The sequence below is a fragment of the Humulus lupulus genome, chromosome 2 (genome assembly GCF_963169125.1).
Source record: "Humulus lupulus chromosome 2, drHumLupu1.1, whole genome shotgun sequence".
Lineage (NCBI taxonomy): Eukaryota > Viridiplantae > Streptophyta > Magnoliopsida > Rosales > Cannabaceae > Humulus > Humulus lupulus.
Genome location: NC_084794.1, coordinates 10,890,665 through 10,911,742, shown reverse-complemented (window position 1 = coordinate 10,911,742; position 21,078 = coordinate 10,890,665). Strand labels below are relative to the sequence as shown.

The window sequence follows — 21,078 nt, the reverse complement described above, 5'->3', positions numbered from 1 at the left end:
AATCTTGAGTTATTTTGAAGTTTTAGGGTAAAAATGAAGAAATTTTGTGTGGGTTTAATGGTGGTTTCTATGTATGTTTATATGGTTATTTTTTTTAATATTTTTGAAATTTTATATAGGATTGGAAGATATTTTTATCGTTTAAAACGTGTATTGATCACTAAAAGTTGATTTCTTCAATGTATATTTCGGTTTTAGGGTATTTTTGTATTATTTTATTTATAATAATGTTGTTTACATAATTTTTTATATTAAAAATTAGTGCTTGCATAATTTTGTATATTATTTAGGTAATGATTTTTTTAAAGTATATTTTTGTTAATTATATTATTTTAGGATCAATTCAATTACCATATATTTACTAATGTTTAACTTTTTATTGTAGGAAAAATTTGTTTGAGTGTGAGGTTGAAATTGTTGAATATTAATTTTTAAGGTAAGTAGTAATTACTACTTAATTTTTTTTTTTTATATTTACAAACTATTGTTAGAGGAGTTTGAATATATTAGATATTCATCCATAGAGAAGTAGGTTCTGAGATAAAATTGTGTGCTGCGGAGATAACAGAAGGTTGAGAACATGTGTGTCTTAGTGAAGTAGGATCTGTAAATTTTATGTGTGCTGCGGTGACTTATGGTTGAGAACATGCATGTTGTTTGTTATATGTTTTGTTTGATGTGAATTTATAGGTAGATAACTTGGGATATGCTATAAATACAGAGGAAACTCTGCCCAATTTTTTTTTGATGATATTAGTTGAACATGTTTTATAAGTTACTATATATAATAATAATATTTTTGTTTTTGTTGAAATTTTAAATACATATGAATTTTGGATATGTTATAGAAATAAATGAAACTCTGCCCATTTCATTTTATAATTTAATAATTGAACATAATTTTAGAGTATTACTATACTAATTTTCTTTTCTCAATCAACTTAAGAATTAGGTAGATATTATCATTATGGATAAGTCATGGATTCTTGAGGATAAAGAAACACAACAATTTCAAGACGGATTCAACCAATTTTTAGAATTTTGCCAAACAAATTGTAGTGATCCGGAAAGAATTCATTGTCTATGTATAGAGTAGTTGGATGCTAGAAGAATTGCTAATATCTCTCTTCCTTTTACAGATAGAGGATTTACTGATGACCCCTGAAAAAAAAAATCTTGTATTTACTTTCTAATATGTTAGGTGAAGAGGAAACTGTGAGGAGAAAAGAGTTGAAAGAAAGTTAAGGAAATAGGAACTCAGAGTAGAATTTAAACTATGTTTTGACAACATCTAGTAGTGAGTTATTATATATTTTTGTACTTGTATTTTGAAAGGATTCATATATGAGATACTTGTTAAGTGATTTGAAATAATGATCTAAAATTATAGATTGAGTATTATTAGGGTAACATACGTACTAATTAAACACAAAAGAGCTAGCTAGCTAATTCATTTATCTTCAACTGGTTTGAAGTTTTGTTTGAAGATGCTCCACTACTTGGGGTATCTCATAATCATCTTGGAATACATAAATATTTCCAGGATCTTCAATTTTTTGGTGGGCTCAATCATAGAATGAAAAGAGGCTTACAAGCTCGCTTTTATTTGCATTTGTTCGCCTTCATTAATCCAGTTCTGTGATAGACTAGCTTTTCCCATATTTTGTTAATTTGTAAGCTCAGTTTGTCATCATCCGAGTCCAATGATAATGATGATATTTTCCAAATCCAATATTCATCATATCATTCATCTTCTCTCTGATGAGATCAAGAACTTGACTTTTTGAATATATATTATGATCATAATGCCATGGATGATGGAAACTTTTTCAACATATTTTGTTAACTTTTATCGGCATTAATAAACATTAAACAAAACAAAACAAAAAATGGAATTCAACTCTAATTAAACACAAACAACACAAATGACTCCAATTCTCTCTTATATCAACCCCAACTCACATCCTCTAACCTTATAGTATTTGCCCCATCAAATTAATTAAATGTGCACATTACAAAGTGATTGGTTAGCTAGATTAATGTCATTTGTTTATGAAATCTAAATTTTTGTATGTATGTAAGATCAAAGTGCTAACTTATATTGGTTAGAATGATTAAAGTCTTTGATTCATTACTAGCCAATTATTTTGTATTAGATATGAAATGTATATATAACAATTTAACAAATTAGTTATACTATTGAAAATAATTATGTACAATTAAAATTGAAAATTAATTTTTTTTATTAAAAATGCTGGGTTATCAACTGAAATTGAATTTTTTTTTTTTTAATGAGAAGCATTTTTCTCTGCAGTTGTAGTAAGCAAACCGCGGAGAAAAGAGAATTTTCTCTGCGGTTGTAATAAACAAACCGCAGAGAAAAGTCTCTTTTCTCCGCGGTTGGCTTACTACAACCGCAGAGAAAAGTGTAGCTTTTCTCCGCGGTTTGCGTAACACTTTTCTCTGCGGTCGAATACACTGCGCTTTTCAATACTCTCGAAAACCGCAGTGTATTGAGCAAAAAAACCGCAGAAAAAAGCATTTTTTGCAGTAGTGTTGGTATTGTTTTGATATGATTATTCTTTTTGCTAATATTTTTAAACAAAACTATTGAGGAGATACCTGAAACTACAAAAGAATTTCTATATTTTATTTTATTTTCTGTATGTTTACTTATTTTTATTGGGTAAGAGATAACTTATCTTTATTGATTTGTGGTATAGGTATCTTATTGACCAAACCAATAAAATAGATTTAGAGGTGACATAATCAATTTTAGAAACTTCACATAGAAGTCTTAGTTTCTTCTTTTTAAAATTATTTGAGAAAATGTTTTCTTCCAATATCAAACTTGTAAATCACGGTTATCATTATTTAATATTTGATACTAATTCACTTTTATTTATTTTGTAGGTCTTCATTTGGGGAGATAAAAATGGGCTTTCAATTTGCATACTTTTTTGCTAGACAATATGTTATATTATTTTAAATAATATAATGTTAAATTAAATAATGTCACACAAATGGGATCTATCACATCTTGTCACATATTATTGAGAGTTATAAAATTGGACTCATATGTATGCCCAAATGTGACATATTTTTGAATTACAAAGTCAGTTACAAATTTGTGACTCCCAAATATTACTCAATAATGTGTAGAATGTATGTGACATATTTGAGTTTGGATTTCATAAAGCCATAAGTGATATGGTTGTTGGAGACATGATTTTAACTCTCATAATATGTTTGGAGGTTACAAAGTCATGTGGGAAGAGGATGGAACCGTTTAAACATTGGTAACATCCATGAGGGTTGGTGGAATTTGAAATTCAAAAGTTGTCTCAAAACTCTATAAATAGGAGTCTATTGCTCACTTGTAAGACAACATTATTTCTATCCACTAGAGCACTTGGCTAGAAATACACTATGACTAGGGTGGGTTAAACTCTATTTTTGCCGCTTAGGTCTGCTAGTTGTAAATTTTGAGTTGTAATTACCCTTTTGGAACTATAAACAACTTTATAATAACATATAAAAGAAAAACGTTAAATCTTTGAAAAAAAAAAATCTTAGTATTAATTCGAATTTACATTATTTCATTTATAAAAATCCAAAGTTAAATTAAATTAAAACCTAAATACCAAACTAAATATACATTATTTGTCAAAAAAAAAACTAAATATACATTCAAATTCAAATCACATTATACATATCTTCTTTCTTTTTAAAAAAATAAAAGAAACATTATAAGAAAATAAAACGATTGGAGTCGAGCAACTCAAAACCCAGAATGAAGTAATCGCTTCTTTTTAATTTATAATAAAAATAAATAGGTTTCTAATATGAATCTATTGAATTAATTAAGATTTTATTTATATTTAATTTATTTATTTCATTCATATTTGATTTTTTAATATCTAGAGTGAATTTTAATTTGATATTTGATTTTTTATTTCATTCATATTTGTTAGATATTTGAGTTTTTTAAATCTAGAGTGAATTTTAAAGATTTTATTAAAGTTTAAATTACTTTTATTTAGTATTTTAATATTTCAATTAATATTTAAATTATTTTTATATGAATTAATAAAAAATAGATTTTTTTTTAATTTAAAATTATTTTTTCAATAAAAGGGGGGCACAATTTTGTAGTAATAAAAGTTCAATGGTCAAAAATGCTAATTTTCTACATACGAGATTGACATGACAATCCCACATTAGAGTTTAAATGAAAAAATGGAACAGAAGCTAACAGAATGATTGTTTCTGTAAATGGAAAAGTTCATGGGGAATTTTTAACATGATGTATATTTTAGGGGGAACGATCTGGTAGTGTCATAAGTTCAGGGGCAAAAATACTAATTATTCTTTAGGTAATATACATATAAGCATATATGGGAATTTTTTTAGCTAGGGCATCACTTTCATTTCTATCGTAGAGGCATTTTCTATTTTTGACACTTTGAGAAATTATAACATATTTTTTTGTGTGGTGACGTACATTATACTTATAACAAGCATCCCGCCAATTTTCGAGAAATTTCGAATAATTTATGATGCCAAAATCAGAGTTCAAACAATTAGTTGCTGCGTGTCTATAAATTATTTTAACTCTGATTTCTGCACTATAAATTATTTGGAATTTCCCGAAAATTAGCAGGATGCCTACTATTAATATCATGTATGCAGTCATACAAAAAAAATAGGTTATAATTTCTCCAAGTGACGAAAATAAAAAGCGTCCAGCAAAAGTGATCCCCCTACCTAATAAAAATCTCATATCTATATATACTAAGTGTATGTTTACTTAGTTTTATAGAGAAAATTTACTAATTATTTTTATATATTTTTTTATGATTGTCATATAAATTTTAAAAAAATAAACAATATTATATATATAAAAGAATGATATAAACATATTAAGAGAAAAATTAAATCAAAATATTGTCAATGGTTTTTCAATAATAATAATAATATGATAACTTTTTAGATCACAAGAAAATATTCATGATATTATTCAAAATACACCTCAATGATTGAACTTATTTATTCTTGATAAAAGAGAAATATTATTCTAAATTCTTATGTAGTTATATAATCATTCTATTTGTACACATATGACATACATATATAATATATTTACAATTCATATTTATATAAGTTAGATTAAGTAAAAAAGTAACATGTTTTCTTTTTAAATATAAATAAAATTTATTTTAATAAAAAATAAGATTATGTATTATATATTATTATAATAATTATATTTTATAATATTTGAATTTATATTAATATAATTACTAAATATTTATTCTACCAACATTTTATAAAAATTAGGATTATGTATTATATATTATAATTATAATAATATTTTATAACATTTCAATTTATATTAATATAATTATTAAATATATAGTCTTGCATTATATATTATTATAATATTGATATTTTATGACATTAAATTTATATTAATATAATTACTAAATATCTAATTTTGTATTAAATACTATTATAATGATGATATATTATAATATTTGAATTCATATTAATATAATTACTAAATAGTTATTTTACTGTATTTTTTAATTAATTTTAAAGGTATATTTAATTAAATATTTGTAATATTCCGTTAAAATTAACAAAAAAATCATTAAAACAAAAAAATTCGTCAAATGCACATTTTTTATATAGATTATATATATAGAAAAATTATTGGGTGGTGGTTGTTTTTAATCAATATCTATAGGTACTTACAGATTTTTGGTACATGAATAAGTCACAACTTTATTTTATATAATATATATTACAAAGGGAGCCACAAATTTTCAAGAATTTCTATATAATTTAAGTGTATGATTGATTCACGATTAGAAAATTGTATTTCCAAAAAGTATAATTCTAAAATAAAAACTTAGATTTGGTGACTGAAAATATGTTTCTAAAAATGTGATTAATTCAATGTCTGTAAATTATTTTGTAGTTTTAAAAAAATAGAATTTGTGATTGGTAAAAAAATATAACAAAAACAAAATATGTAATTGGTAGAGCAAAATCTAAAATCTATTTTGTATGATATAATAGCAACATGAAATAAATTGTGTGTGATATTAAGAGTGTGTTTGAAAAGCCACCCTGTAATTGGAATTGTGTGTAATTTGGAATAATTACTTGATTTTGCGTGTTTGTCTGATCATGTAATTACACACAGCAACTATGTAATTAGAGGTAATTGAGGGGTCTCAATTACACTCTCCAATTCTCAGTCTCCCATGAGAATTATGTGTAATTACCAATTATTATCAATTTTAAATAGCATTTATTACATAATATCATTTTTCTGTGTAATTACTAATTGTTTTGTCAAACATAACAATAGAAATTAATAAGTAATTACCACTTGACATACAAGCACACCTTGTATTTTAAAATATAGTGTAATTACTCAGATATGTAATTACTACCCTAGTAATTACACGGCCTAGTAATTACATAGTTGTTTCCAAACACATCCTAAATTTTAATTTGCTAATAAATTTGGTTAAATGAAATTTAAAATTAATGCATTGATTAAATTTATAATAATTGTTCATTCTTAGCTTTACATGTTTTAATTAAAATTATATTTTTTAATTAATTAAGCACTATTTATTATAACTAGGCTACATTGTCTAACAATATCATCTCCACCATTTTTATCTTATTCAATATAAATTTTGACTGAAATTAATATATGGTGTCTCATAAATTTAATCTTGATCTCCACCTTGTTGATATGCTGTCATTAATAGAGTGCATGCTAAACATGAACTGATAATTATCAATTAAGATTACATATTCCAATTTTTATTTTTTTAATAAATAGATAATGCATTTTTAGTTCCAATCTAATTAAGAATTCAGACTACATAAAGAAAGAAACATATATATCTTTCTTTCAAAAAAGATATGAAGAGTACTGCTTAAACAAGCTCATTTCTTCCTCACCAAAAGTTCCTCAATGATTGTATAAAGGTGAAAATTATTCTATGTTACATAGCACATTAGCACTGGAAACAAAAAAAAAAAAGTTTTCAACCAGCCATCCCCACCAAAATTGTCCAATTAGGCTTAAAGAGTAAAACATATCTATAGTATAATAATATTAGGACCAACATATTTTATTATACTATGAGGAGATTATAACTTAATAGAATTATGCCTATTTAATGTTTTAAATATACTTATTTGAATGTTAAATTAAATAATAATTGATAAAACATGTGAAATTCAATGTGTAATCATTGATAAACGAAAATAAGGTAAAGTATAGTTATAATGTATATATTTATATAATGTTGAAAATATATAAAGTTATTTTAATTATCTAAATTAATAATTAATTTTATAAGATAATATATATAAATATATTTAATTAAAAGATAATTATTATTATATGGAGGCATATTTTCTAAAAGAGGAATCAATAAATATTACAATGTAGAGTTTATTCTTATTTACAACTAATCCCAAAGTTAGAGCTAAAAAATTTTATGACTATATAAGAGATATTTCAATATAGAGTACACTTTACGGATATTTTACTGTATATTACAACTCTAACTATTTTTTCATTTGACTAAACATATAAGGTGGTTGATCAGTGAAATTGCTAGAATTAAATCAAGCTGGTATGCATATTTCAGTAAATACAACAAAATTTAATCAGACAATGTGAGAGAACACCAAAAGAACATGGATTGCATCAAGACATTTCAAGTACTATAACTTTTATAGACAATAAACAGAGAAATACATAGAAAGATATAACGCACATAAGTGAATGGAACACAAAATACCATCAATCATAATCCTTTCTTGTGAAGTAAAAAATCAATACTTTTTTGCGCTAAGTCCCTCATTCTTAGCTGTTAGCAATAAAAGATGGTTTATCATTTCATTGGCTATAGACCTATCATTGAGAAACTTTAGGGTTGATTGGGTTCCATGCATATGTGTGAGTACATACTTGAAACAAAAAACTAAGGAAACCTCAAATCAATTTCATGGAGGGTGGAGTTTTGAAGAAGAAGAAGAAGAAGAAGAAGAATGGGAGAAGGAGCTTATTTTGAAGATTCGGTCCCGTTTGACTAAGTTTTTAGTATAAGATAAGTAAAAGTTGTAGTTTAAATTTTCTATTTGGATAATGAAAAAATCTTTTCAAAATGATTGGATATTAATAAAAAAAAAGATTTTTTATGAGTAAATTAGGAATTATAAAAATAATTTTAGTTTAGAAAATAACTTCTCAAAAGTCTTTTTGGAGAAGCTAGGTACTCTCCAAAGGACTTCTAAATTAAAAATGGACTTTATATTTTTTTACTCAAACACCTCCAAAAGTACTTTTTTTAATTCTAGAAGCTAAAAAAGTGCTTATAGAAACTTAGCCAAACGAAGCAGAACTGTTGTGAGGGGAAGAGGAAACGGGAGAGAATTGTGCGAAAGAATTGATTGGGATAGGGATTCAATTTGGAGAAAACATGAAAATTTCGTTTTTAATTTTTGGTTGAGTTTTCATGTTCAAATTTGGAAGCACTTTTTCAAAATACTCAACCAATCACATATTTTTGTGGGATCCACATATTTTTAGTTTTCAAATTTATAAAATTGTATTCAGATCCTATACCAGTCAGACCCTGTTATTGATATCAAGATTGAAATAGTCTCTTGCAAGTGCGTATAAATATCAAAATAGACACTCGTGCAACAAGCTTTTTGAATGTTGATTTCGACATCCTAAATTATTTGAATTTTTTCTATAAATTTGTGAGAAGTGTCATTGTAACTACATTATACACCATAATCTAAAAATAAAGTTGCAACTTATCCATATACCGAAAATTCTAAAAGTGCCTATAGGTAGTGATTAAAAACAATTACTTTAGTGGTAACCATATATATAAATATATATATATATATACTAGGTGCAAGAAATATGCAATACACATTTGCTTAATTTAATTAAAAGAAATATTAATTATATTTATTAAGTTTTTATGATTATCATATAAATTTAATTAAATAAATAAATAAATAATATTATATATAAAAAAAAAAAGATAAACATATTAAAAGAAAAATTAAACCTAAACATTGTTCATGGTTTTTTTTTTAAAAAAAACATATATAATAACATTTTAGATTATAAACTACACTGTTTAATGTATAAAATATTCATGATATTATTTAAATCACACATTTACTATTGGAGAAGAAGCTTGTTTACTCTTGATAAAAGATAAATATTATTATAATTTACTATGTAGTTACACTGTCATACTATTTGTACACACACGACACCTATATATAATATATTTATAATATTTTTTGTTATTTAATATAAATATATATATTTAGTTAAGTTACATTAAGTAATAAAAAAACACGTTTTCTTTATAAATATAAATGATAATTTTTTTTTATATTTTATAATATTTGAATTTATATTAATATAATTATTAAATATTTAATTTTATATTAAATATTATTATAATAATAATATTTTATATTATAATATAATTAATAAATATCTATTTTTAATAGCTTTTAAATGTATATTTCATTAAATATTTGTGATATTAGTTAAAGTTAAAAAAAATGTCCGATATAATCGTACATGTGTACTATTTGGTAGATATATAAACTCCATTTCTATTTTTAGTCTTGCCGCCTCCCTATGCCAAATAACAAGATTTTGTCTACCTTTTCATTACTCTCCATTTATTATTTACTGCCCTATTTTGTAAAACAAGCCCTATTTTGTAAAACAACCTAAGTTTCATTTAGTGCTCACCTGTCTAGAAAGAGAACATTACAAATTAAAAATGTTCACAACATGCATATAAAAAGTTAACATTAGGAAACATGGCTTGACATCAACTCCAATAAATTGAAGAAAGTGATTGGCATATTTAAACAGTTAAAGAAAGAGAGGAGAATGAGAGTCCAAACATCACGTATTGCACGCTCCAAGTCCCGAGAAGTTGGTAAATCTAATAATTCAATAAGCTCATAATGATAACAATAAGAATAAGAATAATAGTCACTAGCATGGGGTGGAATTGACGATTGAGTCTTTGCCTCAAGCCCAGTTGGTCTTTCTTTCTCGAGTGAGCTGTGGCTTTTTAATTTTTGACTCAGCCGAGACTAACAAGCCAATCTCTCACTCAACACAATGCATGTATGAAAATGATTAAATTGCCAAAGGCGTTGACCTATACAGCTTTTATATCACCATTAAAATTTCAAATGCAATGTTCACATATGAGATTATTTGTTTTACAGCATATTGACAAGGGAATTTTCATCGTCATTGGGATTTTCGAGAGCCATTGTGTGTTTCTTGAATGAAGTCGCAGCTTCTTCCCTGTCCTCTAATCTCCCCAGTTTGTCATATACAATTGCCTTCAAATAAAAAGCTTCTGCCGCCAACTCGTGATACTGAAAAATCATAGTCATTACATTAATGACAACAATAAAGCTCCGCTTTGTAACAAATCTAACAACGCAAGTGTGAATTGAAGAACTTGAGGGCCGATTATCCAAGGTATTTGTACATATTACATATTATAAAAGAGAAAGAATGACAAATTTTAAATGAAACATAGAGATAGTGCTTTGTCCTAGACTAGAATTTGGCTGAAAATGTTGGATAGTATCATTCGTTTTGTTTGTTGCATATCATAACACAAAGGGACTACTACAAACGATAAGAGAGAGAGAACATCCACAGATTTCAGTTAAATGTGCACAATACAATAAAATACACAAATGCACTTACCTCTAGTACTTGAAGCTCATCAGAAGCTTGACTTAAAGGATCCAGCACAACCTCGGCATTTTCAGATACTAGATAGTGAAATAGGTAATATACAAGTTAAATGCTATCTGCTCTAACAGAACTTTCAAGAATCCGTACAAGGTATTCACAATTGAAAAATATAAAGATGGGTTGTTAAGTTTCAATTTTAGTTTAAAAATTGCTTAAGGAGTTAGGAAGTACCTGAGAAGTTTGGATCAGATAGGTAGCATTTTGCTTCTACAATATAGGCGCGTGCACGGAGCTCCAAACCTCCATGACCAAGTATTGTTGGAAGGACCCCATGTATAAGGGACAAGGCCCTCTTTGCATGGTTTGATCCAAGTGAAAGCCACAATTCAGCCAACGTGAGTACAGCTGATGCTCTTAGAAGATCCAAGTTAAATGATTGGCAGAATGAGAGGCTTGCCAATGCATAAGGGAGACCTAAAACAGGATTTCCTGATCTCTGAAAAAGAAATAAAATAAATAAATAAACCAAACCTGGATTTTACGTTTACAATCAATCAAATTTAAGGCAACGAAAGAAAAAATAAAACAATACCAAAACCAAAGGCTGCTTCATAACCACAAAATCACCTTGCATAAACAGTCTAATATGTGTGCAGCAATTAGATAGATGTCTGCTATGATTATTTGTTCTCTTAGGCTGGGTTGAGCGCTCAATTTTATAAAAGCACAGTACACGGAGAGGTTTTGTTTATATATTTTTTATTTGCATTTTCTTTAACAATATGTTTATGCCTGCGGGCATAGCCAGGAGAGAGGAGTAGCAAGGTGGAAGGTTATCCCAAAACTCTAGGCTAAGTATATATTGTCGTCAAAAACACTATTGTACCTTGTGGATTTCTGCAAGTAAAAGAAGAGTAGTTGCATTTTCCACTTGCAGATTGAATTTGTAACACATGCAAAAGAGGGAGTGTGCGACCTCTGCAGCCTGTAAAGACATAATATAAAGATATATAAGTATGTGTGTTTTTCCAAAGGCAGTAAAACAAGCATATTAAAACAATTATTGTTATGCAGGACTAAAAAAAATGCATTGGTTTTTGTCAAATAAAAATATTCTTTTGAGTTTAAAAAGGCTAGTGTTGTCAAGAAAATTTCACATAAGAAAAGAGCAACAATCCTTCTGACTGCATTGACTATATTCTTGATTTCAATCCAATTTTAAGACGTTAGTATTTCATAGACAGGAAATGTGAGGATATATCAAATGTATTCTAGATATACCAATCATGAATGCTGCGGTTCAGGTCCATCCTCCTTCCTTAACTGCAGGTTTTTATAACTAGGAATTATCAATTTCTAGAATCTTCAGGCCCAAGAGATACTGTTTTCCAGAACTTTGCGGCCAACATCCCAGCAACGCAAGTCACTAAATGCATTGGTTTGTATGTTGCAAAACCACTATTCTCGACTACTTTTTAATTGTTTTTAAGATAAATTTACAGGCACCCCAAACCACTCACCCACCAACCATTTGTAGCCTCAAGTGAACACTAATCCTCCCAACTGAGTATACACCCCAAAAATATCAGAACCACCTCGCTAAACTGGTGGATATGCAGTAATTTAGAATAGTAGATATGCAGTAATTTAGCTTCAAGGGTTTAATGTACTGATTATCAAACCTCGCTAAACTGGTTTGCAGCAAGCAACGTACGAGCACGGCGAAGACCTGCTTCTGTCTTCAGTTCCATGTCCACGCCAGTAACAGATGAGGCCAGAACTCCAAGCTCATCACATACTTGCTGAGCAAGCTTCAGATGTCCTCTAAATGATACTCCTTATGTATTAGATTTAGACTTACAGCAAATAAGTTAGAAAAGAATGAGACTGGCAAATAAACTAACCGATGCAAAGCATGCTCATGGAGCAGTTGTAGTTTCAGTACCAAGATTCGAGACTTTGACACAGTTAAAAACTTCTCCTCTGCCATTTTTAGAGCAGCAAATGCCTCTAGACAAGGGCAGGTAAAAAAAGTATGAGAGAGACAGAATGTGCTACTCAACCAAGAAGAGAATACGCAAACTTTTAAAAGGCCATATTTATAAAAACATGAATATTAACTAGACCAAATATAGAAGAAAGAAAATGTATGATCCGAACATATTCTAGAGTGAACCCATTTAACACCATTTTGGAGAAACATAAATGCAAGAGTGGCAACATTTCTCCACACAGGAGAGAAGAAACATATAAAATCTAAACGAATAAATCAATAGTTTCAGATGTCTTTAAAAAAAATGAAAAGAACAACAAACAACTATGGCCTAGAGAATGTCTAGTGAAGCCCGGTAGAGAAATGTGAGGCACAATGTATATCAAAAATGATATACTAGAGATCTTATATTGTTCAAAAGTTGCATAAAACCAATTTTCTTGAAACTAGACTTCCCCACCTAACTACGCAATATTTAGCGACTAGAAAACTATAAGAATTGCTATGCAGGTGCCCAGAAAGGACTCATACCACTATTTCAATTTTCAAGAACACAGCCACACAGTTCAAGCATCTTCAAATAATAGAGAATTTATTATGTAAGTATTCACTATTCACACAAATTTTCATGTGAAAAAAGTTTTCATAAGCCATTTAAGCGCTTAAACTAACCTTCATATCCTTTGAATACTGCTAGATGTTGGATAAGCTTCACATATGCCAACGATGCATCTGATGTACTGGAGATATCCAAAAGAAAAACGCATAAGTTAAAAATTAGGTTAACAATGGCAGAATATTAGATAGAAACAAGGTGTTCAAATCCTGTGATAGCTAAAGCTAGATTACCTTGAAACATCAGCAAAGCAAGTTGCATAAACAAGTGCGTTGACTTTAGCAAGAGAAGCACTGATGTAAACACAAGAAAGAAAAACTAGTAAACAATCAATTCATTGTAGGCTAAACTAAGCATTTTTCCAAATATACTTCAAATCTAAAAGAAACTTCTAATTTCGAAATTGAGGATCATGCTGAAAACAAAGTATAGGTAAAAAAATAGTATCCCTTGGGGCCATGACATACACAAGATACAAAATAGGACCCAAGTGAACCAAGCTAAACCTATGCCTTATAAAACAAAGATAAAATTGTTCACCAATTAGATAATGGATAACCTAAGTTATTGCAATACCCTCTGTGAAAGAAACGTGTAATAAGCCCTATGTACTACCAATTAGGAAGCTGTTTCCCATGCTTATAGCTAGGTACCATGTTAACATACCAATCTTTCCACCGAAAGCTTACCCATTTTTTGACTTGCCAAGTATTATTACTAAAGAACACAGGGTTAAAAAAGATTCACACCATTCTCCTTGGTCTTTTTAATGAACTAAGTTGTTTTTCCTTGGTGCTTTAGCCACCTCTAATGAATTGAGCATATGAGGCTACTTATTTAATCACTCTGTACATATAAGAGCATATCTAATGCTGTCAACTTGAATTATTTGCTCACAAGATAGCTAAAATTCCAGTCTTAAACAGCACGCATAAATAAGTAGAAGACCATTTTACAAGATGGCAGTGTAACGATTAAAAAATAATAAATAAAGGAGTATGGGGAGGGAAACTATGAATGATCACTTAAGATAACCTTCCATATATCTCCCATGCAGTGGCACGAAGTAAGTAAGTAGAACCCATTAATTGCAACACAGATCCAGGGATTGAACTTGGTTGCACACAGAACTGGAAAACATTATTACTGCTTTCAGATCCATTTTCCTGAGATAATACTTGTGAACCCATAGGTTTTTGTAAATTCTTAAGCCATGCAGTACTAAAATGACCATCAGTTGTCAGTGTTGTATTTTCAGAAGCAAACTCCGTAATCAGTTGAGAACTTGACCTTAGTTCCTGCAAGGATGGTTGAAATAGGCAAAAAAGAAATGAAAACACACACAGCATAAAAAAAATAATGTAACAAGATATCTGTAAAAGGCAAAGAACAAGGATAATTATCAAACCATCCATGGTACCTTGCAAACATTAATTGGTGATGTTCTAAGCTTCAGGGAAGCTTTAGGACCAAACGATAACAGAGGTCTTTGCACATGCTGTAGAAGACAGTACAACAATTTCAAGTTACAATATACTATGAGAAAATAAAAACTAAATCAACAGAATATAAGTTATAAAAGAACTACATTAGTCCTAAGTTTGGGGGAATAAGTACAGAGAGAACCTACATTAAAATAATGAGATAACAAATCTGCTCTTACCGTCAAGTCGAATCTAGCCATGGCTAGATGATTGGAAGCCACTAAACGTTTTAACTTCAAATTTTCTGCTCTCTTTAAAGAGCCTCTCAAGAGTACAAACAACTGTTGCTGGACAGAAAGTGAAATGCCTATGCTGGTCAAAGGTGAGTATGATGATCCCAATATCCCAGTTGTACTTGAGATACCAGTTTCTGACAACAAGTTGCAGATAGCAGCTAGAGTGTATGCCAGACAAACATCATTACTTTGCTGTACAAATAAAAGTCACAAGGAATCAGTGCATGACAAATGCATGAAGGATAAAATCACTAAGCTTTTCATAATCCCAATGCATGAGAATCAGATCAATGATAATAATCTTTGGCAACATTCAAATATAATCTTTTAACATCAAACTAACAAGTACCTGTTGAGAAATATGAACTGCCTCAGTGAGTACCTGTTTCAACAATGCAATTGCCAAAGTGACAGCTTGTATAATCAGATTCATAATTACTGAGAAAAAGGAAGAGGATTCTAAAGGAAACATGAAGACATTTTCACACACTCACCTCCAAAGCTTGCTTTGGGTGCCCGTAATGAAAATGCATCATTCCCAAACACAACAAAGCAACTTCATATCTTCCTAAACTATAGCAACCGGAAGCAGGAGGGACATAATCCAATCCTTCAATCCCTGCACTTTAGTCCGATCATATATTGGATCAGATCATTTGAGGTAAATACTTTCATTAAGCTTTCCTTTACTTCTTTTTTAGGTAATGAAATTTATTTGCAGAAGTTAACACAAAAGGCACAAGAAACTGGAGAAAAAGAAGATTCACAAAGAAGCACAGTGGAAATGCAAGTCAAAACTAAATTCAACATATCAATATTTCCGGAACATTTCATATGTTGATCGACTATGCCAAGTACAAAAATGAAAATTATTAACAAATGAGAAGAAGAATAACGTCTTTATAAATCTCATCATAATCCTACAGAAAGTAGCATGTACGCCAAAACACAATTCGATATGCCATCAAATGCACAACATATGACAGAAATAATTATGAGTTTCTAAAATCATAACAACTTGCCAGCACAATAATCTTAAAACACAAGGAAAATACTAAATAGTGAAATCTACCCAACATCAAACTGAAAATGACCTACAATGTCCCCATTTTGTTTACTCATAATGCCAACAACTCCATTTAACATTGAAGATGCTAAATTGAAAAAAATAAAAAACAGAATAACTAAAGCAGAAGTAAATCAAGAAACATGTTGATGTAACTAAAAAGATAACAATTGATAACCTGTAATCAAAATAGCAATGAAGATTCTCCAATGCAGCAAAATAGTCGTCATGATAAAGGCTATTCAAGTATCGCAAGAAATGAACCTGCAATAGAACCCAAAATAAAATTATAATAATAATAAATGGAAAAATACTTCAAGTTAAAAAGAAAGACAAAGTGCGAAAGAAGACAGAGAGAAACATTGAGATAAATTAGCAATTAACACAAAAATTATAAACAAACACAATAAGATACTTAGCAAGATAGCTTACACGATGTAGCTTAGGTGCTGATTTTTGAAGTTGCCGCAGGACAAGTTCAAAAGCATTCAAAGAGAAAGAGCCTCCATGCCTGCCACAATAATTCTTCAGAATAAAAACCACTTAAAACTGCATAAAATAAATAAGTAATTAAAATAACATTAATGAAAAAAATAAAATAATAACAAATAAATATTGGCTGACCTTTCAATAGCATCAGCTTGTTCTTGTAGAAACCCTTGTATCTGCCAGTTTGTCCGTAGAAACAAACCAGCCTTGCCATCAATGTCTCGTAATGTGTTCGTTGGAGGATGCACATACTGACCAACTTCTCTATCCTTGTCACTGTGTCTCGACCTTGGGTCAGCAGGAACCGCAATATCTGCATGATTATGACCATTTCTAATATTGTTATCAACAACATCAACTCCCAAAGAACAGGCTTGGAAAAGTAAACCAAAACAACAATGTAGAAGAAGATGCAATTATGCAGACAAAAGCAGATGTGGAATTTTGTCTACTACTTCACGGGATGCCTCCTGAATTCTCTTTCAACAATAAAAGAATTCTGGGTATTTTCAATGAAGGAAAAAAAATGAAGGTAAAATTGTAATTGGAGAATAAACAAAACTTTTTGATAAGAGGCAATTGCTCAAAAGATGAGGCCTAGTTTAGACATTGTACAAACCTATATCATAAATGATGTGTAAAGTTTAAGAGGCACATCGAGTACTGTTTGGGGAAAGGAGCAAAAAAAGCTCAAGATAACAGCATTTGAAATTAGAAAGTTTGCTGGAAGCTCGTGGTAGGAGTTTGATAATAGTTGGACGAGAAAGAGTTTGCAAAATTTGATTGATTATTAACAAGGTTGAAATATAAGTTATTCTAGAATGGCTATTGCCAATAAAAAATGACATGCGAACACACGGCCACAAAAAAACACAAGGTTTACAGTCTATTACCCACATATCTTGAAAAAATTCATTATAAATGTCTGCTAAAATGTAATTTCAAGAACAATCAACACATTATATTTGAAAATCTTATATATTTATTTAACAAGTCTCCCACACACAAACTGAGAGTAGAAGTGTAGCACCCTAAACATAAAGAGAGTGCTAAAACATGAATAATATCACATATTTAATATTGATTTAAGGGTCATACTTAATGTGATTTCACATGATAAAATGAACATTTAAAAACTTTGACTGTGGCTACAAAAACAATCCATGAAGTTAAATAAACTTCTTCAGCAAAAATTTCCAATATTTATACCTTCAACCAGATCAAAAAGTGCTTTTGGCACATGGAGATGAAAAGAAACTCCTTCACTAGCCCTTTCTCTTGCTTCAATCTCTTCATCAACCTTCTCATACACTAAATTCTCCAGGTCCATGTTCTCATATTCCAAATCATTACTAGAATCGTCTAAATGAGGTTGATCATAAGGAGGACAACTTGAGAGGGCTTCTTTACAATAGATTCCTATATTTGTCAAAAGGTGACACACACCCTGCATAATTTTTTAAGTTGTGTGATGATCTCTCCGAAAAAAAAAAACTATTATTTGGAGAAAATTCAACCATGTGTGCACATATAAATTCCATGACAACAAAAGAGCAATGAGAGAGAAAAAAAAGACACAAGTCTTAAACTTTAATGGAACTTCCATTGGAAGTCTGGCATGCATGTGATGTATAAAGACACCATGTCCAACATTTTTCGTTTCTTAAGGACAAATGCATCAGATATTTAATGAACCTAATTAGAACAGAAACTAAAAGTAAACACTAATCAATTTCCATTTTGCAGCCACAATAAGGAATGAAATAATGAAAGTGGTTTGATGGACTTCTTTGTCCTCCCTTTCTTTTTCCTTTGTAAAATATTTAAAAATATCCATAATAGAAATTTCATAACAACAATAATAACATTGTACCTCAAATGACAAAAGATTAAAAGCAAGTAAACAACGGCGTAGAAACATCCCCAGATTGCTATTTGGGTCCAAAATAACCTGATCATCTTCAACAACACCAGCCTCAGGACCCCCAAGGATTCCTGAAGAGAAACATATAATGCAATGATTCAAACCAGAAAAGTTATTAGACAATGAGGCAACAGCAGATTGATGGAATAAAAAAATAATGTAAAACCGTATGAAAAAAAAAGGTTATAAAAATTATATGTATCAATAAGAACAAAAATTGTGGGAATTTTTTTTTAAAAACAGAGAGAGAATGGACTCACCTCGCATATCACTGAAGAAGTTAAACAAATCATCAGGTGAGGATAGAGATGAAAGCCTACTTGTTAAATGATCAGTTATCCAATGATTTAATAAGCCTCCAATTTCCCTTAATTGATTTATGAGTTCTTCTAGTTTTGGCTCGAAAATATCATCACATGACTACACAAAAAACTTAAAGCATTTAGAAATTTGTACGTGGTTCAGATAATTCAAAAAAATGACCTTGTTCTTATATCTTTAGTAAGAAATACATTGACATGGTATATAAATTCTATTTATTCAAAGATGAGGACTAAGAACTCTTCATCAATGGAATCAAACCTAACGAACATAGGACAATCAAATAGACGATAACCAAGGAAAATTCCAATCCCCAGTAGCAAAATTAACATTTTTCTTGGACAATTGAGCTATTGCTAAACGAAATTTAATTGTGAGGAAATGAAGGTGAAAACCTTGGTAATAGCCAACAAGAACAAGCCAAGGCGATTGTGCTGAGAAACTGAAGAGAAAGGAAATGGCACAGAGATCTGAGCGGGTGGCGCGTATATCTGAAGTAGAATGCAGACGGAGACTTTGTGTGGCGTTACGGAAATAGCTCCCGGTAGTTTCAAAATCCCCGCCATTGTCAAGGGACCAGGTAGCACCAATCTCAATAGCTCGCTTGTGTCTTCGCCCTAGATCATCCACTGGGCAAGTATGACACCATTTTGAAGTTCGGATTAGCTGCTTCTTCGTCGCCGGGCAAGTACTAACCGGTTGTCTTGCTCGTCAAAGTGGGAAGGGTAGTTTTTTAGGGTTTTAGCATAGAGTTTTTTGGCGGTTTAATTTGGGCAAGAAAACTATAATCATTTTCAAAACTAGTCTCTTTTTTGTGGCATTCAAATTCAAACTACTCTTTTTGTGTGGCATTCAAATTAAAAATTATATAAAAATATTAAACTATATTCCTTATTAGGAAAATACATATGTGTTTTGCTTAAATACTTAATCGGTATTTTGTTTTGTTTTTTTTTTTTTTTTTGAAAGAAATGATTTCTCATTACCAAGGCAACTGCCAAAAAAGAGCACAGCTCAAATACAATACGGAAGTCCTGGCCACCAAATCATAGCAATATCTAAAGTTAGAGCAAGCTTTGCCAAATTATGAGCTAAAGAATTGGCAGTCCTATTACAGTGGGAAAAGCTAATAACAGCAATGCTATTACAAAGAGAGAGACAATCCAAAATAACAGTACCAAATTCTGCAACCAAGGGTGTTTTACTTGAGAGAGCTTGACAAACTCTCTTGCAGTCCGTTTCAACCTCCACATGGTGGTAACCCAGCCGAGAACAAAGAAGAAGCCCTTGTAGGACTGCCATTGCTTCAACTACAGGGGCAGACATCGAGGAAGAGAAAGGAACAGCAGTAGACGCAAGGGAAGAACCACTAGAGTCATGGACAACAGCACCACACCCAATCTTCATACCCACCGCGTCAAGGCTGGCATCGCAGTTAAGTTTGACTCTGCCCATCGATGGAGGCCGCCACAGAATAGCCGCCAGGATCGAATTTGGCCCCCTGCCCAACTTAACTTCACGCACAGGTGGCCCATTGGCATCAAAATACTGCTGGTAAAAATCAAGGGACCAACCCAGGATGCCTTCATCGTTGAGAACCTGATTGTCATGGATAATCTTATTTCTTCGATACCAAATCCTCCAAAGAAGAACTAGGAACTTCTCCATATCTCGTTTATTCAACAACAAACCACAGTGACGAAGGAAAACATAGAAGTCTCCATCAGGAGGAAAGTCCAAAGTTACATCAACATAAAAGTTGCCAGTGATAGATTTCAGATTGCGACAGCCCCAAAGTGCATGGAACGTAGTTTCGGGGCCTTCATTACAAACCGGGCAGCAAGGAGAGGCAGGGATGCCATGCTTAATCAGATTGGTCATGGTAGGGATCCAATGCAAGCTCGCCCTCTAAGCAAAGTGTTTCACTTTCGGAGGAAGGGTCAAGGCCCATAATTCTTTCCACCAAGATGACTGGTCTTCGGACCCCGAAACCTGCCCACGACCCAAGCAACGAATAGCATTCCAGTACCCACTTTTGACTGTATATTCACCAGACACATTATAATGCCAAATAAAATGGTCCTTGCGCGGAAGTAAAGGCAACGAAATTGAGAGAATCGCACGAGCCTCCCCTTCATCAAA

General features: G+C 30.4%; 2 protein-coding genes across 2 annotated transcripts; both read right to left on the bottom strand.

The window, feature by feature from the left end:
* Positions 1-9,974: 9,974 nt before the first annotated feature.
* Positions 9,975-19,715, bottom strand: LOC133817263 (anaphase-promoting complex subunit 5). The gene is made up of 20 exons (XM_062249731.1): positions 19,332-19,715; positions 18,876-19,035; positions 18,565-18,686; positions 17,901-18,138; positions 16,827-17,004; positions 16,635-16,713; positions 16,381-16,466; positions 15,631-15,760; positions 15,486-15,518; positions 15,080-15,328; positions 14,837-14,914; positions 14,452-14,714; positions 13,650-13,709; positions 13,473-13,540; positions 12,712-12,817; positions 12,490-12,631; positions 11,694-11,792; positions 11,039-11,303; positions 10,817-10,884; positions 9,975-10,476 (listed from the first exon to the last, which is right to left on the bottom strand). Exons 1-20 carry the CDS (start codon positions 19,500-19,502, stop codon positions 10,315-10,317), a joined length of 2,757 nt encoding a protein of 918 aa, XP_062105715.1. The 5' UTR covers positions 19,503-19,715; the 3' UTR covers positions 9,975-10,314.
* A 235-nt stretch (positions 19,716-19,950) lies between these two features.
* On the bottom strand, positions 19,951-20,817 carry LOC133813909 (uncharacterized). Its single transcript, XM_062246939.1, has one exon. The coding sequence runs from the start codon at positions 20,815-20,817 to the stop codon at positions 19,951-19,953; it is 867 nt and encodes a 288-aa protein (XP_062102923.1).
* Between the last annotated feature and the right edge of the window lie 261 nt (positions 20,818-21,078).